Raw genomic sequence first — 22,439 nt, forward strand, 5'->3', positions numbered from 1 at the left:
AGTAATCACTCTTTTGGTTATGCAATGGTTATCTACTCCAGCAGTGTGCCCAGTGTGTTCTGTGTCATTAAGTTCTCAGGCCAATATGCTTGTTCCAGGGCACGTAATTTAGATCTGCTTAAATTGACCAAATTCTTGCATATTGAAGTTAGGGTGAGATTTTTGACTCTAGGAAGCATATAATTTCCTATCCCAGCTCTGCTTCTGATGCTGTGCTTCCTACATGGATATGCTTCAGTAGCTGGGACTGCGTATCTGATTTTTTTTCAAATCCTTGCTCTAAAAAATACAAAATTAGAGCTGCTGTTCTGTGAAACCACAAGGAAGAAAAGTGCTTATGTAATTCTAGAATAAGTGGTACAGTCAGTTGCGATGCAGACTTGTGACATCATTGTGTTTCTCAAATAAAAGCAACTTTCATTCCAGTTTGTGTGCAGGGAAATGTGTGATACAGGGGGTACACCTTATGAAGGATTTGGGTTTCAGTTTCATAGAAGGTGGGCACAAAACCCCACACATGGATTGCAGGCTGCAGGAAAGGTTTTGAGAGCTGCATTCTCAGAAGCAGCCCATCCCTTTCAAAGGTGGAGTACTCAGTACAGGTTGGAGGGGAAAGAGGAGATACGTGAACTTCTGTTTTTTAAGTCAGTTTTAAACCAAGTCTGATGTCTCATGTCACTGAAGGAAGACAACAGGATCTTTGTTTCATTCAGTGCCCACCTTTGGGACCCCAGTGGGTAAACAGTGACAAACAGCCATTCTTTGTTGGCTGGGAACTGGGCATTTCAGTAGGAATCAGCACTTGAATGTCAGAAAAGGCTCCTTCCATCTAACTGTGGTGGTCATGAAGCAACATAAACAGCAGGAAAATAGTATGGCCTCTGCATGCAGATTGACGTTATCTTCAAACCAGTATTAATTTCAGCTTAATTTAAGTCTGTATTGGCTTATTTAGATTTCGTGACCCATCATTTTTTTCTTTTATGAGATTGTGGTGGTTTTGGGTAATAGCAAGAGAGAAACTAGGTTACACTGGGAGGATCTTGTGCATCTCAGAATAAGATCAGCCTGCTCAGGGGGGAAATATAAAAATAATTCAAGCTTAAGAGAACAAGCAGTGTATTACAGCACACTGAATAAAAACCAGTATGAACAGAGTACAGTGGAAATCATCAGGAGGGGACATTGCTTCAGCTTTTATCCTGCAACCTGGCTTTGATTAGTTTTGCACATCAGTGCTGATTCACTTCTGTGGACTTCTATACAGTCCCTGAGTTTTATGCCCATGCTTATGGAGAGCATTTGAGGATTCAGCTGTTGGCTATTTTTCCTTCTCAACAAATCTCAGTGCTTTGCTGTGTTTGCATTTTGTCTTATGTGTTGGCCTGCTGCCATAGTGTGTATTGCAATGGTATTACTGAGCCCAAATAAGTCATTATAAAGGACACTAATGAAGCTTGTTTATCAGGGTTAATTTGTGTTCTCTTCTTTGTCACTTTATTAGCGTCGACTTGGAGATGCTGCCAAGAAAGCCATTGGTAAATTGACAACCAGGACAGTAAAGAAGGGTGATAAGGTATAATAATAAGATTTCAACATGATAAACTTGAGCGTCATGTTTATTTTTTTTCTGGGGAAACACTCTCAGTTTTTTCTTTCAGTTTCTAATTTATGACTTTGCCTTCCTTGTTGGAGGCTTACTTTGTCCTGTGGCACAATATTTTGTGTAACTGTTAGTACTGATGTGTGCTGTAAGTCTGTATATTTCAAAGAAGTTTTTCTTGCTTAAATACTATTTGCACTCCATCTGGCAACTGTGACTGAGGGTGGTTTTGTGTGCTGGCTGGGAGGATGTCCTGGCGTGAGTACATAAGGGCTGGCATTGTTTATGTGGAATTCTTAAGCTTAGAACCTTTCCATATATAGGTTCTGTAAAGGAAAAATAAATATAAAAGACAGATAATTGAAGATATCTCTTAAGTAAAATACAACTATTCAGTAAGTTAAGGGGGAGCATAAAGAGGTATTTCAGTAAATGTTACTCCAAGAACATTTCTTGCTGGTATGCAAACTAAAATATATGGTGTGGTATGTTGTAAGCTTTTTCCACTTTATGAGCAGTATTACTTTATTTTTGATTCTGAAAGGAAAAAATAGTCATTAATCTTGCTTAATTTTTTAGCTTTAATTTTCAAAAGGCAGGGAAATTCTGGCTATGATTTGATTTTTAAAATCTTATTTCCTAGGGCCTTTGTATTGTGATTCCTTTTTATCTTTCTTGTCAACACTATCTGCAGTGGGAGATTAGGAAGTGATAGGAAAATTTGCTTCCAGAGAGAAGGCAGAGAAAATGTCTTTCTGTTCTTCCTCCCTCCCTATGTAGTTTTATTTCAAAACAGCCCACTGCACTAAATCTTTTCTGGAATGGGAGAACATAAAGATTAGAGGAACTTTTCCATGTTAAAAAGTGTTGTTGTCTTGCCAGTTCTGAATTTATGCTGTCAAGTGCTGTGTAGGTTGCAGTGCAGACAGCATGAGGTGCACATGCAGGTGAACAGAGTGGGAAAAACCTTTTTTTCCTCAGAAGAGCCATCAGGATTCTCTGTGTGCTGCCCTGGCTGCTGCTGACCAGGAGTGGCTGTGGCCTTGCTCTGGTCCCTGTCTTGGTGTCTGGCTTGTAGCTGGTTGGCATCAAAAAGAACAGTGACGTTGAACTAAGAGAAGGAACAGCCTATTTTTTGTCACAGGCCCAAACATTTTAAATATGTATTGTTGATGCCATATCTATATCCAAATGAAGTCCCATCTTTTTCAATTGGAATTTAAAAATACCGTATTTTAAAATAGAATTTTAAAAAATCTTAACTTCTGGAAAACAGAAAAGAGAAGAGTCAGTCAATCAGTGATCCTCATGTTCATGTCTGGATAAGAGCAATGATATTTCTGCAAGTAAGCAGCAGACACAAATATGGGACTACTCTGCAATAAGTAATATGTGCTAGTTCTGGCTGTAAAAATGAGTCCCAGAATTCTTATTCTGCCAGAACAAACAAACAACAAAAACAACAACAACAACAACCAAACAAACAAAAAACAAACCAAAAAACAAACAAAAAAACCCAACAACAACAACAAAAAAAACCAAAAAAATCCCTGGATGAAATAGCCCTGGATAAATGTTATCTCCAAGCTGGAAGTAAAAAACAAAAGGAAATCTAGGAAAAATTCCACTATATTTTATAATGATTTCACTGAACATTGGAATCATTTAGGCCTTAGCTTATGTTTCAAATGGTGATTTACCAGCTCAAAAAAATAGGAGTTTTGTATGTAGGAGATGCTTTTCTTGCTTAAGTCATGTTGAAGTATAATAATGCAGTCATTGGATTTATAGCTTGGTAACAGCTACTTGGCACAAAGCAGTTCATGTACTAGTCACAACTACTTTGACATTTGTCATAGCTTTGACTCTTGACTTGAATTCTCATTCTATTCATTTTAGGAAACAGACCCAGACTTTGATCATTGTGCTGTCTGCATTGAGAGTTACAAGCAGAACGATGTTGTTCGCATTTTGCCATGCAAGTAAGATAATGAAGTTGGTTTGTTTGGAAACTGTTATCTGTTGGTGCTCTTTTGCTTCATTTCATGTGCATTGTAATTCACAAATGCATTTGTTCGATGTTTTCAGTCCTAATAACAGCCACTTTATTTTAGACTATGGTGCCAGAAAGTGTGAGTGTGGGTGCTGGCACTATTAGGACAGTGGAGATTAAACAGAATTATATTAAAGATATTGGCAGTGGAGCTATTGAGATTGCAGTGAGGTGGAGGGGGGTGCAGGTTTAAGGACCAAGTCATGGGCAGACTCAAAAAACTTCAGTATAAGGAGCCAGGTACAGCTGCAGCATTCTGCACAGTAGATGTGCAACAGCTGGCTGATGGTTTCCAAAACTGTAGGAAATAGAAATGCAGTCTTTGCAACCTTCATACCTCCTGACATTAGTCAGCTTCTGTGCTGTCATCTGTCTTTGGTCTCTTCAGTGCAGTGTGATCTTGGCTTGTGCCTGAAGATTTGTACTTGCTGGTGATTCTGCATTAGTGCTTAAAATATAACAACTTCTACCCCTTTTATGGCACTGTGTTGACATTTACAGGTTTTCAGTTTGTTTCCATTCCATTTCCATTCTTGAGTTGTTTTGGGACATTTTCTCTTTGAGAGATGCTTTTAAATACTTTTCCACCTGGTGGCTGATTTTGATGCATCATACATTTTGGTAGCTTCAGGCATTACCAAGGACATCTTTCCCTTGTGTTCTGAAATGCAAAGCTTTCTCCCCATCTCCAGGCACAAAAACCATGTGTAAGTTAGGTTGTGTATATGCAGCAAGATCCAGTAACTTGGCTTGTACTTGATACATAAATGGTTCTGCATGATACTCCAGAAGCAACAAAGTCATGTGTTGGAGTCAATCTCCAGTCAGGCAGCAGCAGCACATATGAGCTCATTATTGGTCTTCTAAATCCTCCTGCAGGCTGTTCTGAATAGCTGGAATATCTTCTAATGTGCAGTGTATTTCCATCATCATAAAAGGAAAACACTATTATTTTATATCTTATTGATCAACATATGTGTGCATTATACTTCTGAAGCCAAAAATCTCATTCAGTTTACTGTTCTCTGTGTTCCTTACCTCTTGGACAGTAGGAAACAGTGACGTGTTTTAGATTCTTAATGTTGTTTAGTTAACATACTCTACAAATGATTATTTAGAAACTCCAATTAAAATATTTAGGAATAGAAGAGCTTGGTCTTAATTAGTAAAGGTTTGGGAGCTTTTAATCATGTGGGTGTGGGTGTGTTTCTTCTTTACAATTCGGTCATTTTTACTCAAAGTTGATGTCCTCTTGCTCTAAAAAATGTACTCCCAAGTGTTAAGTAAAGATTTCAGAGTTACATCATTTATTGCAATCTCAAGTGAAGTTTGTGTAGGTGAATTAAGCCCTGCTCTTTTGATATGTTATGCAGAAGCTTAGTCAGAAATTAGAGGAGGAACTTCTGGAAACTGCACACCAGTTTTGGACCGCTGAGATGATTGTTTGCCTCTTAAGAAAGCATCTCTTTTGTACTTCAGGGTGGTACTGTGAGGCTCAAGGACGTGGAATGAAAGGTCACAAGTCCCACCCCTCTGTGCCTTTCTCTTGATACCAAACAAAAGGCAGGAGGAGGTCCTTGCCAGTGAAGAGAGAATGAGTCTTCCCCCATAGGAAAACAACTCTTCCCACTGAGCACAAGGCAGAGTTGGGATTAAAAGCCAACTTCCTTAGTTGAACAACTGCCCCCGTCCAAGCAGTGGATATGTTGCTCATATCCACAGATACAATACAGACCATTTAAACAAGGTGATCATTAATACATTTTTTAATTAAAAAAAAAAAGAAAGAAAAGTCCTTTTCCTTCATACACCTTTGGTGAGCTGCAGTCCTGCAGGCAGGAAGCTCTGGGCCCTCAGGGATAGTTACAGCTGTTCAGGGAGCTGCATGCAGGTGCACCTGGCTGCCACCTCAGCACAACCTGCCCCAGTGCAGTCTCCCATGTAAGGGAGAGATCAAGGCTCTTGTGTAGATCGTTTTCGGTTCTGTTTTTCACAAGAATGTAAGGTCAGCGAAGGCTCAGATTACATTCCTGCCGAAGGCTGTATGACAACTTTTATGTTCACTTTCTACTTCTTTTTTACATCTCACTTTTCATTTGCTGCAGCTCAGCTTTTGAGTGCAAAACCATCTAGGCTAGACACAAACAGTGAGATGGATGCTTTCCACAAGACATTTTTATATTTGTGGATGAAAAGCCAACTACTACCTGCAGAGATGGGCCCAATAAATATCAGATTCCGTGTAAGATTTTTCAGTCTTCAGTGCCTGAAATGCTGCTCCCCAAACCTTGTTTTGGAGGTTTAACTCCTTTCTACTTTCTCATACTTCAACCTCCCATTTTAGCACAGCATGAAATGTTAGTTTAAACAAAAAAACAACCCAAACAGCGCACAGACTATAAAACAAAGCCTACAAGAGAGCTTCTAAGCCAGATGAGAAAATAAATTGCAAGAAAACCGTGGAGAAAATTACTTGACCAAGAGAAAGCAAATGAAAGGCTAGAAATTCTTCTTACTGTGCTTGTTGGGGAAGCTGTAATCATTAGACAGTAGGAATCACTGGCATGAGGCATCCTTGCTGCTTTCATCAATTTAAAAGTAGCCTTTCCCTTTAGTACCACAGTTATTCCCTGCAGTTAAGTTTGGTCTGTCACTCTGTGCCTCAGCAGAGGAATCTGGGCAGACACACAACAGGCGAAATCTACCAGCAGCTGAGCAAGCTGCACCTAAAATTCTGTGGTGAAACACCACATTTGTGATGTAAAGTTTCATGGCGTGCGGGAAATTGTGGCCAATCTAAAAATAAAGTATGGTTAAAGTGGTAGAAATTCAACTGAATTGTTTGCAATAGCTCATTTTGTGCTTTAGAGAGAGAAGTATGTTTAGTACCAGCAGCCTATGGACATACCTATAGCTTTAGTGCACTGAGGGACAAGCAGCCATCTGTTTCAGGCTTCCAAGCTTGAGGAATGTGTCTTTTGTGACTGTCATTACGTAAGGGAAAAATAAGTAGAGGAAGCAAATGTCAGAGGGATCCTAGCGAAAGACAAACTTCATGGACATTCTCTTTCTTCAGGTAATTTTATTCTGCCATCACACTGTTGCATTTAGGGGCTGAACAGGCACTAGGTGGAAAGTGATCAGGAGTGGGTAGTGTGAAGGATTAGTGAGAGATAAGGGATGGGGAGAGCAAAGTGACAGGTTAGAGAAGAGCAGAAAATGACATTGGAAAGGGCAGAAAGATATCCTGGGAAGGAAGGAATTAACAAGGTAGCAAAAGAATTAAGAGTTGTGAATACTATAAAATAGATGGCTTTTGAGCCAAATTCTTAATTTCTATCCTGGGCAAGAAGGAGGAAAGTGACAAAAGTGACTAAACCTGATTTTCATATTTTTATCTGTTTGATTCTGTGCTGCTGCAAATAGCTACCTTTTTCTTTTAAAGACCAAATTAACACAGAGTCTTGATGGCATCCTTTCTGCCTCCTGCAGTGCCTTGGACCCCAGGGCCAGGGGAGCAGCTGCCCCCAGCAGTAGCCAAAGATGCTCTTTGCAACAGCAAAGGTCCCTTTGGTGGGATGCTGCACTGAGAGCAGGGAAGGGTAGTGAGCTTTAGGGAAACAGCACTTGAAAATCATTCAACCCTTCTCCTTCTGTGATGTGCAGATTTGGAGGCCTTACACCACTAAAAGAGATTCCTAACTCACTTTCTCCCCTGTGAAATGCTGCAAAGAAGCCATGTTGTACAAGAGTTGGTGTTATGGTGTTTATTACCAGCTGGAGGGCAACTGGCTTGGGTGTGCTGACAGAGTGGAAAAATACCTGCAGGTCACCTGCCTGGAGTTGTGCCTGCATGGGAGACTCCATCAGTGCTGCCAGCCTGGCTGCCAGCCCTGCTTCCTCCAGCCCGAGGCTGGAGAGGCAGCAGAGGCTGTGTCACACCTGACTCCCCAGCGTGTGGCTCCTGAGGGAACATCATCAGTTGTCGTGACCAAGAGCAACTTGCTGGGAACTCTTCAGATTTATGGTCCTTGAATACCAATGACAGAAATAGGAAGAGGAGGAAGGTTTATGAGAGCAGAAATTGCAAGGGCTTACTTTGTCAGTGTGAGGTTTGAAAATAATTCTTGTTTGCTGTCGTCATTGCTGTATAACTCCTTTTTAACTCTTGCAAACAGACAAATCCAGACAGAGCCTGAGCCACAATAATGCTATCAGCAAACTTTTTAAGGGGTAGAGAAACTCTGTAAGTAGTAGGCAGAGCCATGATTTCTAAATCAAGAACCTTTGGAGAACTGCACTTCTTTGAAACACATTAATAAACATCCATGAAGGTTTAGGAACTAAAAGCAAAGAATTAGGGGGTCACAAAAACAATTCGGCTGTGTATATAAATATATCAAAGTGCTAATGGCTTTTTAAAATAACTTATAATATTTAGTGGATGCACGTTGGCATCTACATCAGTCGCCTGCTTCACTTGATCTGAGTGCTTCTACAGCACTGATTAGCCAATAATGATATAATAAAGCTGTTTTCATACTTCTGTGGAGTCTTGATGTCTGCTCTTGCCCAAAATATTAGATTTTCAGGTTTGTTCTACTTTAAAAAAACAGACTCCAGAGACTTAAAAGAAAACAAGCAAATAAAAGTCATAATTTGCCTAACATAGAAAAATAGCATCTCTGTATGTTTCAGAATATTTAAAACCATTTTGTATCACCCAGAGTTTCTAAACATTGTTTCCTGTAGTTTTGTGAGTAATGAAGGGAATGCATTAAGAATAATAATAGAAGTGAGTCTATTTTGGGTGATGATTTGAACACAAGTCACTGTACATACCCTGTTTTTTGTGATTGCCATCTTGCTAGAGGACACAGGCCAGCCAAGTGACTAACTGAGGTTCTTTAAGTTTTTATTCCTGCATTATCTGGGATAGAGATAAGCAAAATTCTTTTGCTCCCTGTCTATCTTCTATTGACTATTTTACACCCTAATTGTGCATCTTTAATTAGTACAGGTAGGACATAGAGCTGTAGCTGCCTAGAACTTCGTAATGTTGATATTCTTTAGTCCCTGCATCAGTCTGAAGACATGGAACATAATTATATACTGTCTTTTGCAATGTTTAACAGTTCCAGGAGGCCTTTCAGAGACTTAAAAGCAGATAATCTGGCAATGTGCCTCATTTGGTCTCTGGTGTTAAAATCCCAAAGGACAGGGAGCAAAGAGCTCCCGGATTCCATGATGAGCTTTCTGAGGCACAGAGCACAAGTGTAACCCGAGCAAGGAGGGGGCAGAGAATATCTCAGCTTTATGCTGCCTTGGGGGCACACATGACCACCTCTTGCAGACCCTGCTGATGCCTCAAATAGATGGCAAGAACTGCTTGTTCTGCCCCTGCCCCTTTCCCTGCTGGCTCCAGAGCACAGCTCTTCGCTGATTAAGCAGCCCTTGTAATTGCTGAACTTTGTCATGATCACCAGTCTGTCGTGTTTGGGTGTGCCTGCTCTTACTGGCTTCTTGCTCTGCAGTCAGCACCACTGGAAATGAAGGACCAGGGCTCTTATCATTGGAGTTATCATAGGCAGTTACTCAGATTGGGTTTTTATGAGTATTTGCTGAATCTATATTGGGTAGACAATCTTGTGATACCCATGCCTGCCATGAATATCCTCTGAAAAGTTCTTTGCCTTTTGGAAAGCTAAGAGAGCATTCATTTCCTTTACTTCCTTTAATTTATGTACCTTGTTTTGGTCTCTGCATAGTCCTTTCTTGTTATACTGGTTTATATCAATCCCAACACTGTTACATTATATTCATGTGTGTGACTAAGACTTTGAATGCAGTGTAGGAGGCAATGCAGACTGTTGCCTATTGCAGAGTTGCCTGCTGTGCAAGTAGGAGCACAATTTGCCTTTCCACCTCTGAAAGCCCAGTTTGCCCCTCCTTTTATTTTTATGACAATCATATCATGATGGACATGTTTTCCTTCTTGATATCAAGAAATACTGATGGCAGGGGGAAAGCCTTCTTTTTACTTCGATATGATAATTATAAAAGCCTTTTCAAAGTCAAACAGGAATGTGTTTGGGTTGGTTCCACTGACTTGTGAACAAAATTGACAGCTGATGGATCTATGCTCTTCCTACACAGTTTATGGTCAAATTCTGCATCAAAACTGAGACAAGACTGTAGACAAGTTATGGTGGGAATGGCATTACCTTGGTTCTTTTACCTTACATCTTCTACTCATATCCACAGTAAAAGGGGGGTGTGAGGTGGGAATTAAAATCTTCAAGTGTTTCCTCCTAATTGAACTATTAGTAAAGAGTGACAACAACAAGCAAATTTTTTTAATTACTGCAATTACCACAGAATACTGGCAATTCTAAGATTTGCATGTATTTTAAAATTAAAAAAAGCAACTATCCAAAAGTTTAAGTCATTTTCATTGTATAAAACAGAATTGTTTGCAAACTATGTATGTACCTTCTCTGTTCTTCTAGGCACGTGTTCCACAAAGTCTGTGTGGATCCATGGCTCAGTGAGCACTGTACATGTCCAATGTGTAAACTGAACATTTTGAAGGCACTGGGAATTGTGGTAAGTTGCTCTGTTGTGAGCTCTTCTTTCTCCCATGTCTGAGACCCAGAACAGGAAGAATAATTTTAGGGGAGAGAGGGGTAAGGGTATTCTAGTACCCTTACTGAGAAAATATTAGGGGGGTTTTACCAATTTCTTTGCTGCTGATTTGTTGTTGGTCCTTCTTTCCCTGGTTGGTCATTGAGAATATATTGTTATATTTGCATTTATGGCAATTATCTGCTAGAAGTATGCTAGATTCTCTGTAATCTTCCCTTTTCTCAAGTCCTTTCAACCCTCGTTATATTTACTCTGTGAATCTCGTGTTCTCGTGGTTTCCTGTAGACAGTCTTAAATTTGCACATTAAAAGCCCCACTGTAGCCAAGAGCAGTGAGTTTTCCTCAAGCAGGTCATGTCTTATGGGATCCCCATAAGACATTATGCTTTGGTTGACCAGTTCACAAAGGGATAGCAATGAAACCTCAAAGAAGATTTTTTTAATCTTTCCTGTATGAGGAAAAAATTATAAAGTGGGAGTGATGCTCTTTTCAGAGTAGGAGAAGAACATATGGAGAGACTGTCTAAACTAGTTTTTGATTCAAGACAGTGAGAATAATCAGGCCTCCATTTTTAGCTGTGTCAGTTGCAAATTTGCACATTTCCGAAGAAATAGTAGCAGATATATTGTGGATGACCTGTTTTTGCAGTTAATAACATACCTGGGTTTTTAGCAGAGGATACAGTAGAATTCAGAGTTTATCATGGTTGTGGTAAACCATACAGGCATAGGCTATGATACAAGTGTATTTGAGTCCCATCCTTGTATCTCAATCATTTTTTCTGCTTCTTCTTTCTCCTCTTAAAGAGGTGACTTCAGGTAGAAGTTGTTCATTCATGCATTTCTCTCCTGTGTGACCTCAGCACAGCCACAGTGGCTGAAAGAAGTGTGTGTGGGTGGGTTTATTCAATGTATAGGTTTGCTACCCATAGAACATTCACTGCTGTAACATGGAGCTGTGTTTTTGCCCAGCCCAACGTGCCATGCACAGATAATGTAGCCTTTGACATGGAGAGGCTCACGCGGGGGCAGCCGGCGAGCAGGCGCTCGGCGCTCGGCGACTTCGGCACCGACAGCTCCCTCAGCCTGGAGCCCTTGCGCACCTCGGGCATGTCCCAGCTGCCACAGGACGGGGAGCTGACACCAAGGTCAGGAGAGATCAACATTGCAGTGACAAGTAAGTGTCCTTTGGCTCCCAGTACCATCCTACGGATTCCGTGGTGTGTGTGTCCCTCTGTGCTGCAGGGCCCTGGTGATGGATGTCCCTGCAGGGACAAAGGTGACCTCAGTGCCTCTGCAAGAGGCATATGCTCCTTACTGGAACCAATAACTTTAGGTATGACAGTGCCAACACTTCCATTATTAATGGTATATCCACTTAGATCCTCATGCAAAGAACCCTGGATGAACTAAAATGGCACCAAAATAACCTTTGTGAATTCAGTAACCAGCACGAGAGGCTGGATTGCCAAAATTATTATTTATCCCTTCAGAATACTTTACGTGCAATAATTTATACAAATATAAATATTTTAGCTGACTGCTATTTCTGCAGACATTTTTTCCCCTGAGAACATTGCTACTGGAATTCTGATGTCACTTAGCAGGTGTTTTTTCTTATAAAATTTGTGAATTAAAGAAGCATTTGATGTACCAACATTTGAGTATTGTCCAAGTGTTTTATAACATCAGAAAAGTGTTCCTGCACTGCTTGAAAGCTCTTATCCATAAGAGCTGCATGGAAAATTTCCACTTACTGGATTTACCTAGGGTTTTTAATGTACAATAGCACTATAATGAATACAAAACTATTGCATCAGTTTTCCATGTGCTGTATAGTCTCAACTTGATGCATCAATGGTTGTTTTTCTGGATGAATTGCAAAAAACAGAATCCATGCAGTACAAGAGTCTAATTTTCTCCTTGTATTTTGCTTATGTGCGTATGTGATCTAGATTTTGAACTTAGTGGCACTGGTTGCCACTGATACATCTATACGAGGCAGTGAAACCAATGCAGTTCATTAGAGTGTTTCTTTAGATGCTGTAGCAAAGTAAATGTCTCATTTAAAAAAACCCCTCACCTTATGGAAAACACAGTCTATATCTAAAAATGTCCTGATCTGAGATGGGAAAATCCACCTACAAAATCTGGATTCTCCACAAAGCCAGTAAGTCACTTTGCCATCCAGAGTTCAGCCTCCGGTTCACCTTGCGCTCAGTTGTCTTGTGGAACAAGAACAGATCTGTGGCTGTGCTGCTTCCTTGTCATGGGTGGGAAACTGTAGTTTTCTCTTTTTAGTAACTGCCTTTTCAGAAGGTGTTTTTACTGTCTGTTCCCAGCTGTAGTGCTGCTTGTGCACAGATGGGATGCCAGGGTAAAACAAGAAATAACCACCAACAGTTCATTCTGATAATGTTTATAAAGTAAAGCTTTAGAAAGGGCTCTTGAAATGTTTGTATTTTATGGGTGACACATGAATTCTTTGATGCATGAGAGTTAAACCAAAAGCTGTATTCGACAACTGTGTTTGTATTCTGAACTGTTACTTATGCCAGGTTGATCCTGGGGAGAATTTTGAATAGTGAACATTCTTTAATAGACTTCTTTATATTACTTTTTATTTTTTAATATGTGTGTGTCTACTTCAGTGTTGAAATTATTTTTCTGCGGATTTATCTGTCTATTAAGTGGAAAACTGTAGTTATGTTTCACTGTTGAGCAATCTATCCTGATTTTTGTTGGGTTTTAAGTAACACTATAACATAAATTCAGGAGGGAGGGGGCGAAGACACAGTTGAAGTACAACAGTACTTTGGGTGTGCTTATGTGAAAGAGTTGCATCTCACCAAACCTAACCCAACCTGACAGTCGTCTTTCTGACTTGGGGGTGGACAGAGTTTTCATTACATTTTCCCTTGATCCTGCATTTCACTTTACATTGTTAAGTAACTTTTCTTTATCACTAACCCTTGGGCTCAGCCAGGAAATACTGTTGTGCCATGCTTTTTTTCTGCACCTCTCTCCACTTCTTCTTTGCTAGCCTTCTCCCGTCAGTAACTCTGTGGCTTAACCTCCTTCTGCTTCACCTCCTGGGGCCAGTCATGGCTTAGAAGCCTCTTGCCTTCCGCCAGTGGTGTTTGAGGGAAATATTGGCATCGCTTTCTCCCACGAGTGATTTCCTCCCTTTCCTTTGTCAACAGAAGAATGGTTTATTATTGCCAGTTTTGGCCTCCTCAGTGCCCTTACACTCTGCTACATGATCATCAAAGCCACAGCTAGCTTGAATGCTAATGAGTAAGTAACTATTCAGATATTTCTGTGCATTTCTGGTGGGTGTGTGTCATGGACAACATTGGGAATAAAATACCAAGAGAAGGGGGAATGTATAGTTTTCAAGGAATCAAATTTCCTGCTTTTCTCAAATGTTGAGTGTCTGTTAACAGCAGGTTTCAGGGTAAAGTCCCTCTTAATTTATATTTAGCTGGCTTACCTGAGGAAATCTCTTTGCTAAGTGGAGATGTGAAAAGGGGAAAAGAGAGAATATTTATGTTCAGTTTCTGATCACTGGTCTAGGTAAACATTAGATTTCTGCCATTAAATTCCCATGTTCAAAATTCACCTGCCAGTAAAACTTACTACCAGCACTTACCTTTGACAGTTTTCACCTCAATTTTATAGTCAAATTTCATATTAAACAAAAATAATTCTGTACTCCTAGTTGGCACACTTTCAGCTAAAGGGGAAAAAAAAGGTGTTTAAATAGAAAACTATCTTCTTCTTAGGTGAGGGAGAGATGAAAGCAGTGAATGCAGTACTGTTTCTCCTCTCTTAAATTAAGGGAGGCTTGCTTCCATGCTTTCTTAACCTATATAGAAACCCCCAGCCTCCCTTCAGACAGGCTGGACAAGAAATTACCCTAGCAGATGACTTCCAGTCTTTTTTTATAATTCTGTGTGTGGGCAAGTATAAATCTGTTCTGCAAATCTATTAACTAGGTACATCTAGCTTATTTTCATGTAGGTTTACAGACTATCTGGGCTCAGGATATATGTTTAATCATAATTTAATTATTTATTTGTGAAGGCAAAGTGTCAACATCATTCTTTGTCTCTGAACATCTTGACACAGCTGAGTTTCCATTAAAGTGCTGATCTCTCAACCAGAAGTGGGGTGAGATCCAAAGGAATGCTGCCTGGAAATGCAGCTTTATAAACATTTTCTTTGGTTTTTTTCTTTGAGATAAGAGAAAGAAGGGGTTTGGATTATTTTTTTTTTTTTTTTTTTTTTTTTTTACTTTTACTGCTGTTTGGAAAGTATAAGGTGTCCTTCTCAATAAGATGGAAACATGTCTAATAGTCTCCAGTGTAAAATTTTAGACAATCTCAGCTAATCATCTTCAGGAGGGTCCATAATATTGGTCATCAGGGATTTTTCATTACCACTAATTTGCAAATCTTCCTCCTCTTTTTATATGCTTATTCCAAAAGGGCTTCATGAAGAAAACTTTTAGGACTTCAAATAGCCCTATCAAGTCTACTGATTATTATTTTTTCCATTTGTCAAACTCTTGAACTTGCAGCCATCAACCAGCAACTTGGCAACATGGCTGCAGCTGAACATCGTTAATCTGCCTGGAAAAATAGCTTGGGAAGGCATGGGGCAGGATGGGCTGCAGAACAGGAATGTCTGCATTGCTGGGCACTTGCATGTCTTTGGGAAGGAGGAGGAGCTGTAGCCCATGAAGTCTCATCCAGATGTGGGCACTGATAGCAGCTGCATTTCTGCCTTGCCTTGCAACTCCTCTTTTTGTTGCTCTGGGACTGTTTTTACTGCAAGGACAAGCTTGCACATTGGCAGGGACTTTGGGCCTCCAGCAAAGTGTTTTCACATTGATGTTCCCTCAGTACAAACAAAGGGTGTGCTGATACAAGGAGAGCTCCTTTTCTGAGTGACAGGAATTAAAATGCGAGCACATCGAGTGTGTACTTGAGACAGACTTGAGAAAACTCACAGCCACAGAAACCAGAGCTTCAAAAATCACTTATTTGGGTAACTGAGGTTCCTGGCTGTGGCCTTCAACCTCAGCAGCTCTTCATCTGAATCCTTTGGGATCTGAGCAGCCTCCACAAGTGCTGCTGGGTTCGACTACTCATTTTAGACAGTTAAAATGACACTAATGCTGAGATTTATTGTGTCACTGACACCTTCCCAGTGCCAGACAAAGAATTTCCTGTGCTGAATATCACGCCAGATATATGGCAGCTCCTTCTCATTGCTTTTTCTACTAAACATACCTGCTTTTTATGTTGCTCTCCATGTAAAAAGCAATGCTGGCATACCCTGCCTTTTTATGATAGTATTTCAAGAGGAACCAGAGGCATTTTTATTGTTTAAAAACAACAGTAGCAAGAATGAGGCCATGTAATACACTGATGCAAGTAAAAGGCTTGAAATTCTGCTTTAAAACTCACCTAAAACCATATCCCGTACCTGTTTTTTTGCTATGTCCTTCCCACAGCTTAAACATAGTTATTTAGAGCAATAGTTCCGGAGTTGTGAGTATATACATGTTTAGCTGTGTGTATGTATGTTTGTGTGTATGTATAAATACACACACATGCATTTTTAAATAGTTGTGACAAAAGTAAACATCATCTAAGTGATAAGAAAATAAGGAACCAGCTGCTTTCTCTTGGTCTCAAAATAACCTTGCAGTACTAGTAATAAAAGTTTTAGGCAGTGTTTGAAAGGAACAGAAGCAGCACATTTTGCTTGCTTCCTAGGTAATGAAAAAAAATTACTGTGTAAGTGTGGGTTTAAGCCCAAAAAGCCCAAATGTTGGATTGGACCACTTACAGAAAGTTTTCAGTAGCAGATGGAGTGTCCTCAAGAGTTTAGAAGTGCTCAGACCTCTGGCTGTCCTGTAGGAATGATGTGACAAATACAGATGTCTCTTAATGCTCTGGCTTTGTATAATTTGTTATTTTTCACTAGCTTACTTTTACAGGAATTTTTTTTTTTTTTTTTTTTTTTTTTTTTTTTAATATTGGCAGTATTAACTTTAACATAAATATTTTGTTCCTTTTTTTTCTGCCCTGCAGAGCAGAATGCTATTGAAGAAACGCTTTCCGGCCGATTGCCTTGGAGAGAGACACCTATTTTTATGCATCATTTATCGATCATGCAGCACAAGCAATTATTTAGTACATTCTATTTTTTCATAAAATTTGCTGATGCCAAAGCTTTGTATTAAAGAAAAAGTGAGAAATAAAAAAACTTTAATTATGAAATCTTACTCTGTGAGAGTTTTATTTTTCTTGGGCTTTCTGTGTTAGTACTCAAGTCTGAGAGCATTTTGTAAATTTTAAAAGGTGCTTTATTTCCTTTGAATGATTCAATCTTTGCAGGTCTCTGTTATTCTCCATTCATTTGGGACAGAAGTAGTGTAGTAGTGGAAATCTCATAGAGTGTCATTGTTATGATGCCACTGAAGTGACTTAACTGCCACTGAAGTGACAAACAAGTGTTAGCAATCATTCCACACCAACTTGTTAGGGAAAAAAGCTGGGTCGAGGTGTCAATTCTGCTATAATGGACTTACCATTCCAGCTGGGAATTAATTTGAAATAAAAACATTTTCTCAGTTTCTCTTCCGGTAACACTCCAGTCGCCCTGGGAGCACTGCAGTATGATTTTTGCCTTGAGGCTGGGCATTGCTGGAGATTTGCAATGCTGTTGTCTCAAAACACAGATCATAAACCTTTTCTGTCTTTTACTTTTACCCCACCCTCCTTTTGATAATAGTGAAGCTGCTCTAAACCTCTTCTTCCTTCCTAATAACAAGTGAAAACACAGCATTTCCCCCACTGCCATGCGTGAAGCCTCCTTTCGTATCAATGGTGGGGGTTAGTTTTGGTTCAAATTCAGATCATAGAAGATTGATAACACTCTTCAATGTAGAAACTCTATGCAAGCATGTCCCTTCTTGCCACAGCTTCTGTGCTGGCAAGGAGAAGGAGGCAGAGGGAAAACAGCTCCCCTCACTGTCCTCACTCCGGCTGTTTCACACAAGTTATGCAAGCTCTGTGTGAGTAATTCACAACAGTCAGTTAAAACACGAGGGCCTGAGTTGCAGCCAAGTGCTAATGCTTGACTTAATGAGATGGGTAAATGAAGGTAACAAGTTGGGAAGGAAAAAGGAATTGACAGAAGTTAAAAACTATTCTGCATTTGGTTGTTTTTTGTTGTTCTCGGATCAAGATGTAGAAATGGAATGCTTTCTAATTTAATTAAATGAACAGAGAGAAGCAATTTTGCTGTAAGATTTAATTTTTTTATGTACTGGGAACTAGAGGATTTAATTTAATTTTATTTTTATGTATAGGCACTTCTAGAATTTAGGAACACAGCCAGATGCTACATTAAAATAGTTTCTTAATTCTTATTTGTCCATCAGGCTTCAGCTGAGAAGGCAGCTTTTATAATAAACAGCGTAGAATGTGATAGCTTCAGTGCATTTAATAGAATTCTTCTTCAATGTGTCCTTGTGAAATTCTGAAAGAAATATGAAAACAAATCAATAGAGCAGTAAGTGCATTTTGAAAGACTGGAAAACCCCATTGGACTTACTCATGAGAAGAAAAAAACCTCAAACATTCTGTGTCTGAGGGCTGTGTGCATGTAACGTACAGCATGTTTCAACTGAGTGTTGTTGCCAAAAATGGAGGAATGTGGTTAGAGCAGAATTTAGGGAACAAGCTACGATACATGTTTTTTCACTCATCTCTCAACAGCAGTAGTAAAACTGATAAGTTTGTGCTTGTCTTCTGAAACAAAATTTCTTAAGTGTGATTTCATGCTGTTGCACAGGAACAGCGTGAGCAGAGCAGTGACCCAGATGCAAAAGGCACCATAATAGTTCTGGTTCGTGTTTCTTCTTCAGAACTGCAGCAGAAGGAGAAGTTGAGTGATATTTGGAACAAAAGGGTTGACAGGACTTTTTAGTGCATTTCCCTCTATGGAGGATTTAAATAACTCAGCATCATCTTTTCTAGTTTTTATTTTGAGCCTCTAACAACTGTCTCAACAAAATGTTAATAATGATATAACTTTTGATAGGTTACTTTGAGGTCAAGCAATTCAGTGCATGTTTATCTGTTAATGAAATAAATATGTTCAAAGATGAACTCTGCATCATCCCAGAAACTCTTTTTTTTTTTTACTCTGGATAGACAGAAGAAGGAAATCCCCAAAGTTTTTCATAGCATCATAGAATCATCTAGGTTGGAAAAGCCCTCTAAGATCAAGTCCAACCATAACCCAGCACTGCCAAGCCCACCACTAAACCATGTCCCCAGGTGCCACATCTGTGTTTTTTAAATACCTTGACCCAGCCTATCCAGATCTCTGTGCAGCCTTCCTGCCCTACAGAAGATCAACCCAACTTGGTTTTGGCTGCAAACTGACTGAGGTTGCACTCAATCCCCTCATCCAGATCATTGATAAAGACATTAAACAGGGCTGGCCCCAGTGCTGAGCCCTGTGGGTGTGACTCCATTCCCCATTGCTCCCTGGGCTGAGCCATCCAGCCAGTTCTTAACCCATGTGCAGTACACCTGTCCAAGCCATGGGCAGCCACTTTCCAAGAGAATGCTGTGGGACATGGTGTCAAACTCTCCCAAAGTACAGGTAGACACATCCACAGCCTTTCCTTCATCCACTAAGTGGTTCACCTTGTCACAGAAGACCAGGCTGGTCAAGCAGGACCTGCCTTTCCTGAACCCATGCTGCCTGGGTCTGACCCCCTGCTTGTCCTGGATGGGCTGTGTGATGGCACTAAGATGATCTGTTCCATGGCCTTCCCTGGCACTGAGGTCAGGCTGACAGGCCTGCAGTCGCCCAGACCCCCTTTCCAGCCCTTCTCGTAGCTGGGTGTCACATTTGCTGACCACCAGTGAGCTGGGACCTCCCCAGGTAGGTGGGACTGGTGGTAAATCATGGGAGGTGGCTCTGTGAGCACCACAGGACTCCCCCAATGTGTCTCCTTCCTTGCCTGTCCCTTCTGAAGTGTTTTCAGCCATCTGTTGCAGCACTCCACTTGTGCCGGTCATGCCACCATGTCTCCACAATGGCAACCATGTCATGGTCTTCGTGCTAAGCTGGCTTTGAGGAAAGGGTGCTTTATGAAATAGTCCCACTCCGTTATTCCTTAACTGAGATGGTGTCTAAAACAGATTGAGGTAGGGAGTGCTCTGATCAGATTTCCGCCATAAGATGTCTTTGTGCCTGAGGAGCTGTGGAAGGGACTGCAGCTTGTGGCAGAAGATGGCCCTGATTAATGACTAAGGGTGTTAAAATACTTTCAGGTGGAAAAGGAACACCAGGTGATGCTTAATCCTGGTGCACCTGCACTGCTGTGTCTTGAGTTTTTGGCCTTGGTGTTGTGCTTGCTTTGGTGGCATCCTATGGTAGGTATAAAGATCAATTCCAGGGTAGTATGTTTATTTTCAGACTCAATGCAAGTTATCTGAAAAGTTGTTTTAAAGCATATAAGAAGAATAGTGGCAGAGAGCACTGAAGGATTCATTTTCATGTATTAAAACTGCATTCAGCCTTCCCATTTGTTTTCTGTACCTAAGGGATAAACCTTGATCTTTCTTGGTAAGTGCAAAATAGGAAGAACAGATTCATACGCTGAATTTGGAACTGCGGATGTTTGTACTTGTCCTTAAAATACATTTATTCAGTAAATTTATCAGCTGGACTGATGCCATGTTTTTAAACAAACAGTAGCAATTTTCTGCATTAAGAGGAGCGTGGCTGGGTCACTGTGCCCTGCTGAGTCCGCTACTCCAGCCGTAAACTGTGGGCAATGCTCCTGGTTAATGGAGCACCTGAAGACTGAGTGGTGGAAAATACTGAGCAGCAGCTGGATTCTTAGCTCTGGGCTGGCTGCTCTGGATGGGAGAGGAGACACTTAGGAAAGGAAGGAACGATGTGTCTCATAAGTGGTATGGAAGCCAAGAGATGTCTATCTGTATGGAAACATTCAGCCTCCCTGGAAGTGGGTGGCTTAAATTTCTTTTGCCAAGAAGGACAAAAACATCACAGTAAAGAATTTTAGAGGTGTTGGATATACACTGCCTATTTCCAGATTAATATAAAATATTTGTTGTCAGATGACCTGTCTGCCTGTTGATCAAATCTCTCCCTCAAACCCGCTAGAGTGGAAGTCTGGGTGCACACAGAGGAAATGACAGCCTGGGCTGTCTGCTTCCTAATCCCAGGTTTGATTTCTGTGTAATAAAAACAAGAGCAGCCTCAAATTTTTAGAATCCCTTTGGTTTGTTTGAGCATTGGTTGTGCATTACATTGCAGCAGGTGGAGGAAGGGGAGATGAAATATCCAATATTCACGGCTTATTTCAGCTGCAAAATGAGACTCGCTCATCAAAAAGCAGATGATCCTGACTCATAATACAGGTTTGAAATCAGTTTTATCTGGTATAATTTCAAAGCAGGTTCAGGGGGGTTTTTTGGTTGAATCATAGAATCATTAAGGTTGGAAAAGACCTCTAAGGTCATCGAGGCCAGCTCTTGGGAGACAGACCGTGATCATCTGGAATCCATAAAGTTCCAGCTTTATGTTTTCTCAAACACTCGACCTTCATTTATTTATTTATTTATTTGCTTTTATTTTAAGCATTGCCCAGTTTTAAAAACCTGTAAGTTTGGGGGACGATTCAGATCCAGAAAATGGGCATTTATCATTCCCCACTGACTGCTTCTGTGAAGTATATTCCAAGACAGCCCACTTGTTCCAAGTACCTGGATATATGCTCCTGGCAGAGTGAACAGTTCACTCCTGTGCAATGTAACTGCTAATTCCACTCTTGTTTCAGTTAACTACGAGATCAAAAATTCATTTGCTTATGAGAACTTCCCATTCTCACTGCAAATGGTGGAGTGAGTGTGTGCACTGACTTTTGCTTGTAAAAGAGCAGCAGATCCATTGCCCAGCTCCAGTTTCCTGCTGTTCTTAGCAAGGATTTTACCTGGGCACACAAAGTCTGTGTCTTTTGGGTGAGTGGGGAAGGAGAAAAGGCATTTTGGACAGTAGCAGCTGAATTCTTCTTTTCTTATGTCTTCTGTAAGGTCTTTGTTTCAGAATGAGCTGGGCTCAAAATTTGGCAAAGAAAGGGGGATTTAAGCAGCTAAAATTTGCCAGGGCTAAAACTACAATTCCCTAAGCATCTTGCTTCGCTGTTGCCTGAAACTGGAGGCACCTTAGTTTGTTGAATGCCTTCTTGATGAACTTGAAAGCTTTTCAGTTGCCTCCAGTTTGGCTCAATGTAGCTGCCTGGTGTATTGTAATCTAAGTAGCCTTGCTCTCAGCTAATCCCCCCTGGGATTGAGAAACCAGGTAATGAAGCGTTTTGGCCAAGGGCCTGATCTGATGATAGATGCTTTCAGAGAGAATCGTTTGTACAGCAGGAGGGCTGGGCTCCTTGCAAAAACACATATGTGGATTCAGAGAACCATGGGAATGCCAGACCACCAAGGGAAAAAAATTAACTTCCACTCCCCACTTCATCAACAGCCCTGTTGTGCTTGTTTTGGGTATTGCCAGCATTGGAAAAGAGAGTTGGGTCCCCTTTGGTTATGCATAAGGAAATCTGTAGGTGGCTGTTTCTAGAAGGTGACTCGTGGATGGAGTTTGCTGAGCTCTGGAGGAGGCTGGGCTTCCAGCAGCATCGGTGGGGTGATCCTCGGGGAGGGCCTCACTCTGCCTGCTCATTCCTTTTGACCTGGAGCTGAAGCACTTTGTGCTGGTGCAGGGCACAGCGCTTGGGTGCTGACCAGAGGTTTCTGGGTCTTCTGAGGAAGCACATCCCTGCTTTACAAGACTGTAAATCAACAGCCAGCACCGAGTGTGAATCTCTGGCCTGCCCCAGCCTTGCTCAGACTTGACCTGTTTTATCTGAAAGAGCCATTTAAGGTGGGACTGTTCATGCATGTGGAAAGCAGTTGCTTTAAATTGGCAGGGGAGCACACGAACAGAGGTAAAATATTTCATATGGTTGTTACTGGTTCATGCTAAAGGGTGGCTGTTTTTTCCATGTGTACTGTGTTTGCAT

General features: G+C 40.7%; 1 protein-coding gene across 4 annotated transcripts in view; it reads left to right on the top strand.

Annotated features, from left to right (window-relative positions):
• RNF130 (ring finger protein 130) overlaps positions 1-22,439 on the top strand; it is a 55,789-nt gene that overhangs the window by 26,564 nt on the left and 6,786 nt on the right. For 2 of the 4 annotated variants that reach the window (XM_010399928.3, XM_039559414.1), the window contains 4 exons: positions 1,505-1,576; positions 3,503-3,585; positions 10,166-10,262; positions 11,273-11,477. In XM_010399928.3, coding sequence (XP_010398230.2) covers positions 1,505-1,576; positions 3,503-3,585; positions 10,166-10,262; positions 11,273-11,477 — 457 coding nt within the window. Of the gene's footprint in view, positions 1-1,504; positions 1,577-3,502; positions 3,586-10,165; positions 10,263-11,272; positions 11,478-13,503; positions 13,598-16,404; positions 16,597-22,439 lie in introns of those variants that run through there. The other 2 variants (XM_039559413.1, XM_039559415.1) reach the window with 2 other exon arrangements.

Source organism: Corvus cornix, chromosome 13 (assembly GCF_000738735.6).
Source record: "Corvus cornix cornix isolate S_Up_H32 chromosome 13, ASM73873v5, whole genome shotgun sequence".
Lineage (NCBI taxonomy): Eukaryota > Metazoa > Chordata > Aves > Passeriformes > Corvidae > Corvus > Corvus cornix.